General features: G+C 28.5%; 1 protein-coding gene across 6 annotated transcripts in view; it reads right to left on the minus strand.

Moving 5' to 3' along the window:
* Positions 1–17,376, minus strand: part of LOC107440397 (irregular chiasm C-roughest protein) — a 437,750-nt gene that overhangs the window by 303,137 nt on the left and 117,237 nt on the right. Inside the window, exon 1 of one of the 6 annotated variants that reach the window (XM_016053326.3) lies at positions 7,559–7,761. The exons of 3 other annotated variants lie outside the window; for them this stretch is intronic. Coding sequence is in view for 1 of the 3 variants with exons in the window: in XM_071181522.1 (XP_071037623.1) it covers positions 7,559–7,573 (15 nt within the window). In the remaining 2 variants the exon portion in view is untranslated. Of the gene's footprint in view, positions 1–7,558; positions 7,762–17,376 lie in introns of those variants that run through there. 2 more of the 6 variants (XM_071181524.1, XM_071181522.1) reach the window with 2 other exon arrangements.

Here is a 17,376-nt window from a genome sequence, read left to right on the forward strand (position 1 = left end):
TACCTCAGAGCATGGCATAAAAATCATATATTCGGTAAGATTTACTTTTCAGTTTTTTTTTTATTTTTTAATAAATGTGAGGTAATAAGAACTAGTTACACATGGCTGTGCTGTTTATCCTTACTGCAGAAAATACCAGATATTACCAGAACTGCAAGAAAATATTTTTTATCAAACCCTGTGGGAACAAGTCGAAAAGGAAGATTGACAGTGGAAGGTCATCAACACTTTGATAATCTGAAACTGGAGGGCAGTTGCCAAACAGAGGGACAGTAGGAGAGAACTCCTAAGAAAGGCCAGGGCAAACCCAGGGCTGTTGCGCCAGTGAAGAAGAAAAAATAATTTGATAATTTCTTCCAAAGCTGTAATAGTTTGATAATTTCTTCCAACCCTGCTTATTCTGAAATATATATAAATAGTAAAGTATTCATTGATTTTAATAATTTTTATCTTGGTAAGTAAATAGCGCTAAATTAGCAGTTTTTTTTAAACAGTAACAAATGTTTTTAATACTTAAGTTTTTTGCTCGTTTTAAAGCCAATAGAATTTTTTGTGGCAAGAGAGCATATGTAAGTAAAAATGCTTTGCTTCAAATTTAAGACGAATTGTGACTTTTTTTTATTTTCTTAGACAAAAAAGAGCCTTAAATTAATAAAGTTCTACTTTTTAAGCTTGGAACCCTTGTTTTTTCTTTTAGTTCACTAAAAGGAACACAATTTTTATGCATTTCATATAAAATCAGCAACTTTTGCGACTGTTATTTCTTTGTTTAGCAAATGCCTTATACAGAAAAGTACAAGCACTGCTTCGTTGTGGCAGAAAAGCACTCATGCACCCTCCGCACGAATGCACGCTTGAATAATTGATCAAAAGATCGTAAATTTGGCGGGATGCTCTTCTAGTGAAGTTCGCCAGTGGGAGATGGGTCGAAAAGGGGAGACGAGGGAGAGGTGGTGTGAACGTGACCAACCTCCCCAAAAATCTTCTGCCATCTTGAATTCTTCTACGAATGTATTCGCCTTAGAAAAAGGAAAATTTTATGCTGAATAGAATGATTTGGCGGGTACTTTAAATCAAACCACGTTAGGCAGTTAATAGTTCATTTTGATAGCTAAAAGCAAGTTATTGTGACGCATAAACTACAATAGTTTTAAAAACATTTTTTAATCTCAATTGAAGGGAACATAAAAAAATAAAATGCATATTTGTCATATGATTATTATTTTTATGCCTTATTTGACTTTACATGTTAAGTTTGAAAACTTTTTAAACGATACACAATGGCTAATGATTAAGGTTATATTATAGAGAGAAATGCGTAACATCGGGCAGCAATTTTTCAATCCAGTGGCCTTAAACAACCCACTTTTCTGTTTGGCATTTTCATGAACTAGAAAAAAAAAACTTGAACTTTAAATTTTTTTTCTAGTTTAAGGTAACAATCTTTTTCAAATAAATTAAAAGCTTGCTTTATAATTGCGATCAGCTATAGTAAAGAGGAAAGTCTGAAAAAAAGTGAGATGATCGTCCCTGGAATAAAAATTAGCTACCGGATAGTTAAAATACGAACGCTTGTTGAAGTTAAACTATATGATCTAGTAACTAACAGATTTTATCAAAACATTCATTGTTTAACTGTATACAATATATCATTTCAGAAAAGTCACTGTTCTAATTTATTATGATAAATTTTTTTTTTCAAGAAAAATCAAATATTTCCGTCCTAGTGAGCTAAGGCCGGATATTTAGCAATGCTAGAATGCAATGAAAAATAGTAGCAGACATTTCAATTTTATATGACGTAATGATGTAATGCAATGTAATCTTCTTCACCGCTGCTTTCATGGGCTCAGCATAGGTGTATTTTCATTTTACCGTAAATGTTTTTCGTTAAGAATAGAATTGTTTTCGTTCAGAATAGTAATTAAATTTTATTTTTAACAAAAATTTTCATAAAAATAAAGACTTTTTTTTTCACAATGTGAAGCTAATGCAAAATACCTGCTTTAAAAAGATGCAAGATAAAACATGCCTTACAGAAAATGGTTTTATTTTATATAATTTAATAAAAGATCAAGATAATAAGATTAAGATAAAGGAGCGACATAGCACTAAGTTATTTTTTTGTCAAATACGACATTTTTAGCACCAAAATTTTCTTAGTAGTTAATCCCAATTAAAGGAATACCACTGGTTCCAGTCAATACTATTCAATTAAACGGGTTATTCGATTAAAAGGAGAGTAAAATATTTAATTTTAAATATCTAATTTTCGCAAAATTTTATTTTTTAATGGTATCTAACACATAATATAATGCTCGTATTATTTAATCTGTTTGTGTTAATATTATAAAATATATATGCTATTTAAAGTTATATAAAACTAAATCAATGCTAATGAAAAAAATAATGCAGATACTATAATATTATTTTGTTCCATTTGAAAAAATCTGCATTTGAAGACTGTTTTTATACCCGTTTAGTTTACCAATTTATCAAAATTCAATTTTCCTTTTCTTTTTTTACTAAGACTTTCATGACTTACGTATTCCTTTCAAATAATTTCAAATTTTTTTTATCCTCGAAATTTGAGAAATTCCAAATTAATTTGCTATTTTGGTTTGCGATTTCTGAAATTTATTTCTTCCAATGCTTCTATTTTCTTATCTTTTTCGATCATTTCAAATCATTCCTTTTAACGCTTATCTTGTACTCATTGGAGTAAGAAATGATTATTTTATTTTAGAAAATGGCACACAGTAGGCCAGTGTGTTAGGTTTTTGAAATTTTTTCGTATCAAAACTAATAGCACAACAGGAGGGAACCATAAGTCTTCACTGTTTTACAAATCACTCAATTCTTTTTTACATTCTAAATAATTTGTGAGTGAAGTAAGTCAAAGAGGGAAAGCCCTCTTCATTCACTGCAATGTTAGGATTTTAATTCTTAAACTATACTTCTAACACCTGCTCAGAGCAACAAATGAGCAAATGAGCAGTCCCCATCGAAGTGATCACCTATTATATTCTTATCTTAACTGAAAATTTCATGCTAGCTGGTGAAACATTTCTTAAAAATATCAGATTTTGTTCATTTCAGTACCTCTTCTTTATGCAATTAAGCAAGGACTTTAAATGACAAATTTCCATTGAAACGAGGAAATTTAACATTAGTTTCATATAAAATGATGTCGTTAGATTAAATTTTATTCGTATAAGTGGGCTATTCGATTATCATAGATGCAGTTAAAAAGGGATTACTGTATTTATTCCAGAAAGCATGTTACATGCAAATTGTGGAGTTTTTTAATCAAACTTGTTTTTAAAAAGATGTGTTTAAAAATTAGAAAAATACGGCTTACTATCATATTACACCAAACGCATTAAAGGTATGTCGTTATTATGTCAAAGACATGCGTAATTTCTTTTAGTTTCAAGATTAAAGAATAAATATTTTTACCCTAAAAAAATTCGTGATTAGCCATCATAAGACCGTTCTTTATATAAAATTATATGAAGTGAAGAATCAAGTTTGTTTGATTTTTTATTTTATACATCCCTCGGTTTTGCTTAAAAAAGAAAGAGGAAACTTAGTTTTTGAAGATACATAAAGAATCAGATATTACAGCAATAAAAACAGAGGCTTAGATCCTTGAAAACATTGTTGGGCTTTCCTTACTTGCTCAGGTATTCGTTGGGGAAAAAGCGGTAAACCACAAAGGGAAAAAAACTTTATTTTAGTAGAGAACTTTTTCTCTTGTCATCACGTGAGCACCTACGGAAATTTTGACACATCTTTTAAAACCCCGAGACAGCAGAGCGAATTTAAGATGAAAAAAAAAAGAATAGAGCTATAAAAATAATCTTTTTTGAAAATAAAAAATCGTCTTACCTATGTAGAATGAGAAACGGAAACATTTCTAGAAATAGAAGCTTACAATGAATAAGCTTTTCAAAATAGTTTTATTTTTACAGTTTTTTTGTTTCGAGCTACTTAGAATTTTTCTTATTTTATTTTAGTTTTCTGTTTTTGGTTACAGAAAAAAAACGCTTTATTTGATTAAAGATGTAATAGATAAATTGTCATATATAGATGTAATGCGTAGATGGCAACTATACAAATTGATACACTGTGATGCATTTGATAAAATGTAGTTTATTCAATGCAATATGACATATGTTGATGCATATGTATTAATCAATCTGAATTTATTTGCACATTAAATATTTGTCGCTATATTGTCGTTTTCCGTAAAATATCAATCAAAATTTTTTTTTCTAACTGGTTCGTATACATATGCGTACTATTTTGTTTTCAGAGAATTCATTTTAGCTTATTATATTTTACTTACTGTAAAAAAAATCCAGTTCAAATTACAATAAAATGTACTGGCATTCAGGTTGGCGGTACTTCTACCGAAAAAACCATTTTTACCTGATCATGCTATATAAACGAAGTATCTGGCATACTGGGATTTTTACAGAAATAATTACAGTAAAATCACTAAATCACTTTAATTAAATAAATATTACTGTGAAAATTATGGTTTAATATTTTACTGTAAAAAGGGATTTGGCGTAAAATGAATTTTACAGATGATGCACCTAAATGTCAGTACAGTAATTTGATCCAGAATTGTTTTACAGCGCAAAATGATTTGGTTGTTCTAACTAGTTAAATAAATCTTTTTCTTTCCGTAAGAAAAATATTAATAGGCAAGTGAGTATAATTAATTTAAAACTTTGGTTTCAAAATAATTACAATCCATTTTATTATTTAAGAGCAGAAATGATTTCATGTTTGATAAACATTTTCTTGAATGAATAAATGTGTGTAATATAATTAAGTTTTACTCTTAATTAAAACGTTGAAAATGAACAATGCACTAAGAACTACTTTGATGTGAACAATTATTGGTTATTTATGAGAGTAAAAAAATTAGAATTCTAAATTAAATAATTAGATATTGGTTTTTGAATCTTAAATGCTTTCAAATAAAGATAAATTAAATATGTAGTCACCGAATAATTAGTTTAGAATTAGTAACTAGTTAGAGTTTTTAATTTAGAAAAAAAATAGCGTACTTATAAACTTGAAAATGCTCACAATTTTTTAATAAAATAATGTACAATATTATATTTCTCTAAATAAATGTTTGAGACTAAAAAGTGTTTAATGAGAAAAGAATTTTTTTCTCAATAAGGTAAAGCGAAAAAAATGAGCACTACTTTTGAAAAAATCTTGCTCCAACGTATTTTCAACTCTGCAATTTTATATCGATATCGATGGATATAATGATATTTTCATCGATTTTTCATTAGTATGAACCATTTAGAATCTGCCATCTTAGATAGCAATTGAGTTATTTACAAAAAAATTGTAACGATAATGTGCAAAAGATAGGTAAACCACAAAAAATTAAAAAAAACTAAAATAATAAATTAAATTACTTAACATTAATTATTTAAATACTTCTTTGTATTCATATATAAAAGTGTGTAGATTAAAATCAAACTTTTTGTAAACAATAACTAAAAATTATTATTTTTTTCTAATTTCATGAAAAGATATTTAAATATCGTGTATAAGTTAAAGTTATTTTCTGATAAAAACTAATTGTAAACCATGGAATTTAATTTTAAAATAAATTTAAAATGGCAATAAAATTTTTTTCAATAAGCTAAATAAAAAATAATGAGCACTAAAGTTGAAGAAAGCATGCACAAAGTATCCACAACTAGGCAGCTTTATATCGATATTAAAGGGCGTAATGATATTTTCATCGATTTTTCGTTAGTACGGACCATTTGTTATCAGCTATCTTATCAGATTTAAACTATAGAAAAACCATCGTTTAATATGGTCGTCAGTCTCGGCTTCAGTGAATATACGCGGTTATGACAGTGGTATTTTTTCCCCTTCTTCATTTCATGATGAGCAAAGGCTTTGACTTTTTTTTCTTTCTTTTTTCCATTTTAGGTTTTGGCGAAACATTCATTGGCGAAAGTTTAAAAAAAAAAAAAAGAAACGAGAGAATAAATTAAACACCCGCCTGAAAACTGCAGTTAAGGTCCGGAACTCGCCTTCTACTTCATTTTTTGTGTCGTATCGAACAATATCATCTTTTTTTCTTTAATGCACCCATTTTATTCAATTTTTCTCATGAATGAAAAATAAGTATTTATAGTAGACATACAAGTACATTAAATCTACAGTTATTCAAGAAACTCCGTCGTTAGTTGGTTTCATGGTCTTTTATGCAACCTAATAAGGATTTTAAAGGGAAATGTAGTTTATTTCCTTTTTGTCTCGTGCATTTGATTTTAAAACAAAAAGATAATTGTAGAGCATTCGAAATTTTAATCGGCAAATATATTTTCTAAGTTAATCGAACTCTACTAGCTCTATTCATTTACTTTTGTAATAATTCCTTTTAAACTTAATAGTTTCTTTAAAAATATATGATATTTAAAATTATAGATAGATTAAATTAATATTTATAATTTTAATTTTACCACTTTATTCACATATTATTCATGTCCAATTCTTATAAATTAAGTTTTCTTTATACAATTTTGTTGAGGTGCGCTTTCATAAATCAAAAAAATGTTATATTACAACTTTATTTACTATAATACATTACAGATAAATATGACAAACTTTTTGCTTGTTCCATAGCTCTGGAAAATAATATTTCAAACACATTGTGTAATATTAAAAAACTTATTCAATATCTTAATATCAATGTCAAAAATAGCTGAATATACTGTCGGTATTCTTATATAAACTGTCAAAAGTATTTTTAAAATCCTTTAAATAATTTTGAAGAACTTCGCTAAAAATATACTTTATTTATAATGAGTTTTGTATACATGTGTTTGGTCAGGAATTAATTTTTATGCTAAAATAATTTGTTTTTACTTCTTTAAGCAAAAGTCTATTTAAAATTACTCTTTGTATTCAATTTATTTTTGAAATTTTTAATATTTAAGATAGTTATTATTTAGGATTGTTATTAGTAGTTGTCATTAGTAATTGTTATTGTCAGGAAGTTATTTCTTAAAACTTTGAAGAAAACAAAACATTAAAAAACCCATTTACTTATCAATTTTAGGGATTAGATATCTGCCAAAAATATATATTTTTATATTACTCATTGATCTTAATTCAACTTAAAAGTGCAGAAGCAAAATTATTTTAAAAAATGCAATTAATTTTACATAATGATGCTTTTAGAAAGTTCTTTTTGGTTAATTTTTCTTACAAATTCATTTTAAAAGTTAAAAAAAAAAAAAANATATTCCTCTTTAAAGTTTAAAAAAAAAAAAAAGAAAAGGAAACTGGATAAAATAGGCTAAAAACACGTGCTAAAAAAGAAACTAATAGAATCATAAAGTATGTTATGTAAGTTCAATTTTATTAATGACTACGAATTGTCACATATATTTTAATAATCATTGAATAACTTTTGAAAAAAAAAAAATCAAAACTACAGCAGAAATTTGGAAACGCAAAATGAAAAAATCTCATATTAAGCATTCCTATAAAAGTGTCCTACCTTTTCATTTTGCATATTGATAAAATCCCATTCGAAAACGTAAAAGGTGAAAAAAATCCATCGTTATCAAATGTTTCCACTATATAGTTTAATAATTTCAATTCAACACGGAATTATAAAAATGAAGATGCGGATAAAATATGATCGTTAGAGGCAGCAACTAAGCAACCGCCGCTCACGTGTCCGGACTTACCGGAGAATGAGGGGAAAACTTCCCGCGAGTAGTGAGAGCTCGGTGTTATTTCGGGTTACGTCATTAGTGACGTCACATCAGACAAAGACAAGGCAGAAAGTGAAGATATCTAGGTTTCGTCATGATTTCTGGCGCTTTCAACCTTGCACATTTTTTGAGGTGACTGAACCAGTTATGTAATGTACTTTTAAAATGTTTCAATTCTCCTTGTCAAGGTTGGGTACCGTAGAAAATGTAATTTATGTAGGTGAAACGAAAACAAAATTTGATAACATTTAGAGTTAAATCAGTAAACAGTTAGTTTGAAATTTAAAATACATTTAAAGTTATAATGTTCGAATTCTTCAAATTCTTAGTGTTAAAATATTATCATACAATTGTTAAAATTGAGAGATATGAATTAATGTTAAACAGCAATGTATTTTTATTTCTCAAATTACATTTAACACGTTAATGCTAAATAACATTTAAATGTTAAATTGTATTTTAAAATAAAAACTGATGTGAAAGATTATCCAACATAATGAGCAAATTCAAGATTTTATTTATTTGTTTAGATTATTCAGCAAATTAACAACCTAAATCTATTATTCTACTAAATCTACTCAAACTTGTGAACATACTTAGTTTAGAAAAGCGAACCAGTCGAAATTTATTCAGTATTAAACTGCTAAAATGATTTTGTTATGAACAGAATATGATGTTCAAAAATTGAAACCTTATTTAACTAATTATTATTAACTCCAACTACTTATTTAACTATTAAACAAAAATTGGTTTATTAAGCAAAATATTGGTTTATTAAGCAATATTATTAATTCAAATAATTTATTAAGTTAAAGCTATTAAGCAAAAAGTTTAGACGATTTGTTTTGCGAACCGCAAAATAGTGTAGTGCTGCCACCTGTTTAAAAATAACAGGGGTGCATGTTTATTGTGATGTGATAACCAGTTAAGGAGTGCAAAAGAGATACACTTGGTGCCAACTAGGTTCGAACTCAGGAACTTAGTTTCTATACCCTATTGCTGTAACCAAAATGAAAAAGGGTACATCCTGAAGCTAGGTTGCACGCTTACAATAATAGCATAAATTAACTGTCAATTCTACTCATTATGATGAATGTCCATACAATTACGAACTCTGGGTTTTTCTTTTCGAAAAGAAGGGAGCTGTCCACATAAATTAACAGAAAAAAAGTAATATACAGCATTATGATAATTCTAAATAAATTTTTTAAACAGGGCAAATTATCAATGTAACAAAAAATATTGAATAATTTATTTCAATAACAAATTATCAACATTCAACACATTCTTTCAAAAGAATAAGAATTTTCCTTAGAAAAGCCTTTAAGACATGAATTGGAAATAAACAATTAAAACACTAAAAAATATTGGAAAATTTAAACCTAGAAGACACACTAAAACAAACATTTTTCCATAATAATGACTAAGGAAATATCATCGAAACAAAAATTAAAAAATTCCATCAAACGATTATTCGCGAGAATTCCCTCTCCATTAGTGGCAACTTAAATTGCATGCTTATTAAAAAATCGTCTGAAACAAACTTTCATCATTAAATGACATTTCATACTCCGTACCACCTGCCACAGGAGAGAAACAAAAGGAAGACAGAAAAATGTCTTCTGCGGCAATTGTATCGCGATTAGATGGCCCCTAGAATTGCTCAAAAATGTTCGTTAAAATCCAATAATGAACAATGGAGCAGAGTGCCTTGAAGGAATAACTCATTAGCGAGTTGCAGCACATGGTACTAATATAAAATTCGATAACCATCAAGAAGAGATGCGGTATCACATGTTTTATCCCAATTGTTTCTATTCAAGGGTTTTGTGGCTTGTAAAAATACGTAATGGTGATAGTTTAGTCTCTAAAGTTGAAGTAAATCTTCTGGAATAAAGATTCTTGAGTATGGCATCGATTTTGAAAGAAGAGAACATGTAAAAATATTTGCTTTTTGTTTTCATACAATTTTATGATTGTTAAAAATCTTATCGTTAATTGATACCTAATTATTTTTAAGGCTTGTAAAAATAAAAGTTATGTTAGTGTTGCGTGGTATCAGAAGTGTAATTCAAATTGCTTCTGTACAAGGATTTCGCGATCGGTAAAAATACGTTATGATTTCTTATATTCTCCAATAACGAAATTAAACTTTTTGGAATAGAGGTTCTTCAGTATGGTATCGATTTTGAAAGAAGAGATGACGTAAAAATATTTGTTGTTGGTTTTCATACAATTTTATGATTGTTAAAAATGTTATCGTTGATTAATACCTAATTATTTTTAAGGTTTGTAAAAAATAAAAGTTATGCTAGCATTGTGTGGTATCAGAAGTGTTATTCAAAAAGCTTCTATACAAGAGTCCTGACTATTGCATTGATTATGAAACGCATAATATGTAGAAAAATACATAATTTTTCCTACAGTTTTCTATTTCAAATTCTATAGGTGAAAATATAATGGCATAGGTGAAATTCTATAGGAAAAATTTCATCGTTTTTGATGCTTGTTATTTTATGTATTTTTTTCAGTATTTGTGATGCATAAAAACTATGTTAGTTTTGCGTGGGGTCACAATTGTAATTAAATTTGTTCCAATAAAGATTTTTGGGACTTGTCAAAGTAAGTATGTAATTGTAATAGTTTAGTAAGTGTGTAATTGCAATAGTTTAGTATGTATGTAATTGTAATAGTTTAGTAAGTATGTAATTGTCATAGTTTAGTAAGTATGTAATTTAATAGTTAGTGAAATTGAAGTATAAAAAAATTGAATCAAAAAGTTCTTAAGTATCAAGTCAATTTTAAGTATCAAGTCAATTTTAAGTAATAATACTATATTAGTGTTAAATAGTATAAAGTGTGTAAATCAAATTGTAAAGTAAAAATATTTCACTTTCTAAACTTTTAGTAAATCATTGTAAAAAACAGTTATTGAATTTGATGGAATCTGTTTTGGAAGTATGATGGGATTTTAATATAATGAGTGTTTAAAGTTAAAATAGTGAGTGATTAGTGTTAAAATAATGAGTGTTTAGGGAAAATATGATGAGTGTTAATGGTTAATAATGAATGATTAGGGTTGATATAATGAATTATTAGGGTAAATACAATGAGTGTTAAGAATTATGGTCAAAAATAAACATATATAATTTACAGAAAACATCCTGTACAGATACCATCATACAGTTAACCAATTTTTAAATAAAAAATCTTTTTATTTCATTAAAAGCTTCTGCATTATATTTTATCTTATTCAATATCAAAGTAATTGATGGTTGAGTGGTATTTCAGTTTATTAATGATTCATCTTTACTGATGGAAATGCTTTTTAGTTCAAACATATGTTAATTTAATTCTCTATAATTCCAGTCAATTAAAAACATAGTTTTTTTTTCGCAGAAATAGTTTTAGAAATATGTTTTAGTTAAGATTTCTAAATAAATAGTAAAAGCCTCAAACTTTTTCGTATACAGTTAAACAATGACTTCACTTAAATAAATATATATATAAATATTTTTGGTGATCAATTTATTTTTTCAAAAGCAATTTGAAAAAATTAAATACTTGTCATAACTGAAAACATTAAACTATATGAAAAGTAGGTTTTTATTTTTCAACTCGTTTAACACGTATAAAGCTCAGCGAAGTGTAAGATAATATTTTTTAGAAATGTCAAACAAGCGTATTAAATACCATTTAGTAATAAAAAAAACTGGAAGAAAATGTCCGACAATTTAGATAAGAGCTCCAATCCATGTTTAAGTGCTTTGTGTGGGATATAAAGTAAACCGAGTCATCAACTTTCAGCAGAAATTAAAGTATCGCGGAGTTCCAAATTCCGCTTTACGTCTTAATTGATTGCTTTCCTCGGCATGGCAGTAATTTTCCACCTGACTAACCGACTTCACCTTGCTCATTGAAAGTAAATTCGTCAAAAAGATGAGGGGGGGGGGATAAAGAATCATTTAGGCGCGCGCGATGACTTTAGTTGCTGTAGTCTATTTACTGTTGTCGTCTAACGGCAGGAGTAACAATGGAATTGTAATTAAAGTGGTTTTTAAACTACGTAAATATTGAATGAAATTTTTTTTAATTTTGTACGAATGTTAAAATAATCAAAATATAAGCCGAAAATTTTTAAAAAAAATTTCGAAAGCTAAAGTTGGGAGTTCGGCTTATAGTGTGATCCGCTAACTTTGAAAAATTCCAGGAGGAATTTTTAAAAATCTTTCGAAAGTTAAAGTTGGGAGGTCGGCTTATAGTAGGCTCTGCTAACCTTGAAAAAGTCCAGGAGGGCATTGCCAAACAAAGTAATTCTCGTTTGCAGAGCAACAGTAATACTCAGTAAATATGAGTCCCGGGGGCTCAGAGGATAGAACGCTTGTGTCCCAACCAGACGACCCAAGTTCGCATCAAATCTTATCGTTAGCTGGTTGACACGAATTCCGATCGTGGCTCGGACCAACTGCTGATGTAAAATATCCTCAGTGGTAGACGGATCACGATTTAGAATCCCCTTGCCATCGGGCTAACCGTGAGAGGTTATCATGGTTTTCCTCTCCATGTAACGCAAATGCGAGTTCGTTCCATCAGAAAACTCTCCACGAAGATTAGTTTTTCCCAATCCTTGATCAAGGCGTTCCCTTGTTTTCTGGATTGGGTTCAAAATTGCAAGGCTATGGAGATTAAAATTGGCAGTCTTAAACTCAGAATTGGGTTGCCCGTTCAATGACGAATATGAAAAAAAATCAGCAAATATCACAAAAAATGTATACAATGGTGACTGATGCACGTTAAATCTGCCGAGTCTCAAAGTCCTCCGTGTTCCCATAACAAATCAATACCTCTGGAGGTACCGATCCAGGAGTTTCCTTGTCTTCTGGATTGGCTCAAAATTACAAGGCTACGGCGTTGAATATTAGTAGTCGTAAACCTAAAAATTGGGTCGGCTGTTCAACGGCGGTCATAAAATAAAAAAAAAGTAAAAAAATATGTACAAAACATAAAAATTTATAAAATTATAAGAGAAAACAGAATGCGTAAATATAAAAATTAACAGAAACAAGTAAAAATGATGATTTGAAACGAATACTATTTTTGTTTTAATCTTCTAATTGCGAGTTTGGTAAGTCCATGATTAATTTATCCTCAGAGAAAGTCTTAGTAAATTTACCATTACTTCAAAAGGGGAGCATAGCAAGCCATTTCTTTGAAAGTAGTTTTATATAAGAGTTTTTTGAGATATGGGTGAATTTTTGATTTAAAAGCTTTCTCTTTGACTTAAACACGTATGGGCTTAGATTCGGAAATACGAGTTTTTTTTTATCACGTTATCAATATATTTTTTACTTTCTTACTTTAATGCTCGAAAATTAATGTTTTAAATGGAAATTAATTTTCTCTATTCATGATAAAATTTCTGATTTTTATCAGATTTAAAATCATAGACATAAAAAAATATTATAAAAAAAGCAACATTAAAGTAAAATATTCTTTTAAGAAAATAATTTTCAATTTAATGTTAATAAAAACTTGCTACACTAAAAGGGACCATGCATTTTTTTAAAATTCAAATGTTCATTAAAATTATAATTTTTTCCTCTAAGAAGAAGTTTTATTTAAAAATTTATATAAAAAAAATACTATTTAAGCATAATGAAATTAACAAAAATATCCTCTACTTTAATTTGATTACGATAAGGTTAAAGGGTAGAAGAAAAATAACATACTCAAATAATAGCAGGTGTTTAAATTTTTCAAAGTTATTTTCATATTTAACCTAATTATGAATCAAATGTTTCTTTTCAATTTGGTATTAATCCAAGTTTTTTTTCTGGGGGGGGATGAACTTATTTAAATGATATGATTTAGAAACATTATTCAGATGTTAACAGTAAACATAAAACTTCAAACGTAACTAATAACTTCAAACTAACTAAGGAACTAAATTTGTGTAAAAATGGGGAATAAGCAATTATTGTTTTTTGTCCTTTAAAAAACACTATTTTTCAAATTCTATCTCGATATGAAAAAATAGTGTCTAGCAATATTAAATGGATATTTCTAGACGTTTTGTTGTTTTAGAGACTGGGCCTGATTAGTCGGGATATTTGTTGTCTGTTGAATTGATTCATAAAATTTATTAGTTTAGTTTTTTTTTTATATAAGTACAATTATTACACAATTAAAAGCATAATGACTTAAAATTTTACAACATATAATTTCTGGCAATTTTAAAAAGGCTTTTTAGTCAATATTTCTACGGAAATAAATTAAAATAAAAAGCAGAAATATTTTTGACAATAGGTAGGGTGCGGAAAACTGTGTTTTAATGATAAAAACATTAAAAGAAGTTGCAGTAATGTTACAAGAAAAGAAGATGTAAGCATTTAATAAATTCACTTAATTTGAATTTTAAAATCTCGCCAATAAAATCAAGTTAGCGATTAACTGAAGCAGATAAAAAATCCCAGTGTTAAAAGTGTTGCTTGAAAACTCAACTTCAAAAGTACTAAGCAAAAAGAAGCAGTCCGGAAAAAACGGCTTTTCTTAAAAAACGAATAAAAAAAAAAAACGCGCTTTTGTATAAAAGAATTGATCAGGTGCAAATTTTTCTTCAGAGAATTGGAAATTTACTTAAATTCGTTCTTTTCTAACTTTATATTCTTATTTTGACTGTAACCGTGCACTCAGTAGGAAGTCAAATTCTCACAGCTCCCTTTTAATATTGCACGTCGGTTATTCTTTTCTATCTCATTATTTACGGGTTGTGACTTTCAGGTTGCCATCTTCCTTTCTTTTTTTTAAAAAAAAAAAAAAAAAAGAAAAAGANAAAAAAAAAAATAGGAAAAGAGATTCTGTCTTTTAAGTTTATGCGTTAAAAGACGTATTTCCCTCTTTTGTTGAAATGCATTTTAAAGAAATATTAAACGAATTCCGGGATCGAAACATATTTTTCACTCTTTTAGGCTGCTATAAAAAGACGATTCAAAAATGTTTCAAACTGTTTTTGGAACGCGTGTGTAAAGAAAATCGTTCAAAAATGCCAATAATCATTTAACAGAAAACTGAAAAAGCAGTTTTTTCCATCATAGCTGATATAATTTAACGTTTATAATTCCAAAATCATGAAATGTGAACAATTTAATTCTCCTTAATTTAATGAGATCCAGTAAATAGTTAAGATTATGTAAAGCTATGTAAATGAACTTAAAGGGCACTACACTTTGAAAAATATAACGGATTAAATTACAGTATTAAGTACTGGCACTTTGGTACTACTGGCATCATCCGTAAAATCCATTTTACAGTAATGCTCATTTTTACCGTAAAATACTATACCGTAATGTTTACAGCAATATTTATTTAATTAGAGTTATTAAATTATTTTACAGTAGTTATTACTGTAAAAATTATGGGGACCCAGAGTGTTTATACTTTTTACCGCAATTTGATCAAAATTGCTTTTACAATATACGACAAACATTAGGTTACAAAGTAAATCGAAAGGTAAACAAATCAAATATATAAAATACAGATGTGGTAAACAAGGCATACATATTTAGTAAATAAAGTTTTCTTTTTCCCCTTAACAGATACTATTCTTTTTGCCCTAGCAGATACTATGAAATTGTTATCAATTTTTTTCATGATTTTAGTCTCAAGGTGCGAGATATTTTTAATAGTCGTTTGATATAACAAAGTACATTGTAAGATTTTAATAGTTGTATTAGTAAAGTAATGTAAAATTTTTCATTTAGCCGAATTCAAGTAAAAGTTTCGCGAGAGAGTTAAGTAGAATGTAAATACACAGTAAAAAATGGATGCTCAGATACTTCGAAACTATCTTCGTTTTCGACAAAACCGTTTTCTTGTATACGCTTAGCTCTAATTTTTCGTGAAAGACACGACTTAATTATCGTCACTTCTTCAAAGTAACGAATTATTTCACCCAAAATTAAGAAACAAAACATACTCGCAGTGCCTAAATTATCCAACTTTTCTAATAGGTACTTTATCGCGGACACTCTATAGGTGGATCAATGTCAGCCTAACAACAATGCAAGAAGGGCAGATAGAACAAAGAGATAAATTACACCCATGCCCGAAGCGGGATTCGATCCCCGGATCTTCCTGATACAAAGCCAACTCCTTTTCCACCATACAGTCAGTTGTCTTACTCTAATTTCACTTGCCGGCAAGATTTATTTTCGATCGTCTAGTCTTAATTCTAGTTAACATTCCCTCACAATGCACTTCAATGAGGTATCAAGTTGCGGAAACGTTTTCGTCATTTATTTGAGAGGTTGCGTTTCGTCACAGACCACGAAATTTACGAAATGATTGCTGAATCGTCAAATGTGAGAGTTTTATTCTTGAGAATGTAACTAATAAATATATCCAGAAAAAGAATTATGTTTTCAAAATACTACAAAATCATATCTCCAGATTAGTCAATAATAGATTATTTTTCTGTGATCTGATGAACTACGTTTGACTCAATACGAATCAAAAATTTCTACAATTTAAAGAAATTATAGAGGTTTACCATACATAGAAATTAATAATTTTTTTCTTACAATAAGACACAATATTTATTGGTAATAAAACGCAAACTGTTTCAATAGTGGATAATTGCTTGTTAATATAGTGTACAACAGTGTATAATGTTATAATCGTCTCAACATTATTCATAAAAAAAAAGCTTCAATCTTATCTTAATCATCTGATCTAAGTTTTAATTCTAAGTTCGCATGCCCCAGTTTCTTATCTTAAAATATGGGTAGTGAGACAAGAGGGTAATTACATCAAACCCATTACCAAAACCTTCAGATGTTTCAACGTTAGCACTACAAATTCTTGCATATCAACCAGGCGCGGTAGGCTCATTAATTTCTCTACCACAGTGGACCTCCCTTCGAAAATCGATGCTTTTTCCTGGAACTGTTTTCTCTCTTATCCGCACCTGCTCCTCAGGCAGTACCAGCGATTTGAATTGCCTAATGTGCGATGATTGTTGTCTTGTTATTAAAAATCATATAATACAGAGCGTTCCTAATGACACGAGACATTGATATCTGTTCTTTTTTTATGAAGTAATATCGGTGATCTGTTTTAGTTGTTATTGTTACTATAACCCTACTACGTGACCTTTCGGAAGTTCTCGGAAAATTAATCCATCAAAGAAGAGAAGGCATTACACTCATTGAAACTGGTTTAGATCAAGGTTTGAATGGTGTGCTCTCCTCATTAAAAGGGCATATGACACTTTTATTTTCTAGCTCAGCAAGCGACAATTTTTTGTTTTCGTTTAATTTACGAACAACGACAGGAATAATTTATGTGTAGAAAGCATGCTCGGGTTTTTAATGCAATTGATATGACTCGTGATATTCTAAATAAATTTTGTTTGAAGATTAATTTAATCAATCATTCAGAGGTCAAGATACTCGAAGCAATTTATTTTAATGGTAAATAAAATGCTTAAGTTATAATATTCAGCATTTGTAAAACATAAATCTTCAAATTAACGGTTCAACCACAAGGTGTTCATGAAAGTAGAATAGTTGCACTATTTGAATTTAGTTTACTTTTTTGT

The sequence above is a fragment of the Parasteatoda tepidariorum genome, chromosome 5, assembly GCF_043381705.1.
Source record: "Parasteatoda tepidariorum isolate YZ-2023 chromosome 5, CAS_Ptep_4.0, whole genome shotgun sequence".
In the NCBI taxonomy this organism is placed as follows: Eukaryota; Metazoa; Arthropoda; class Arachnida; order Araneae; family Theridiidae; genus Parasteatoda; species Parasteatoda tepidariorum.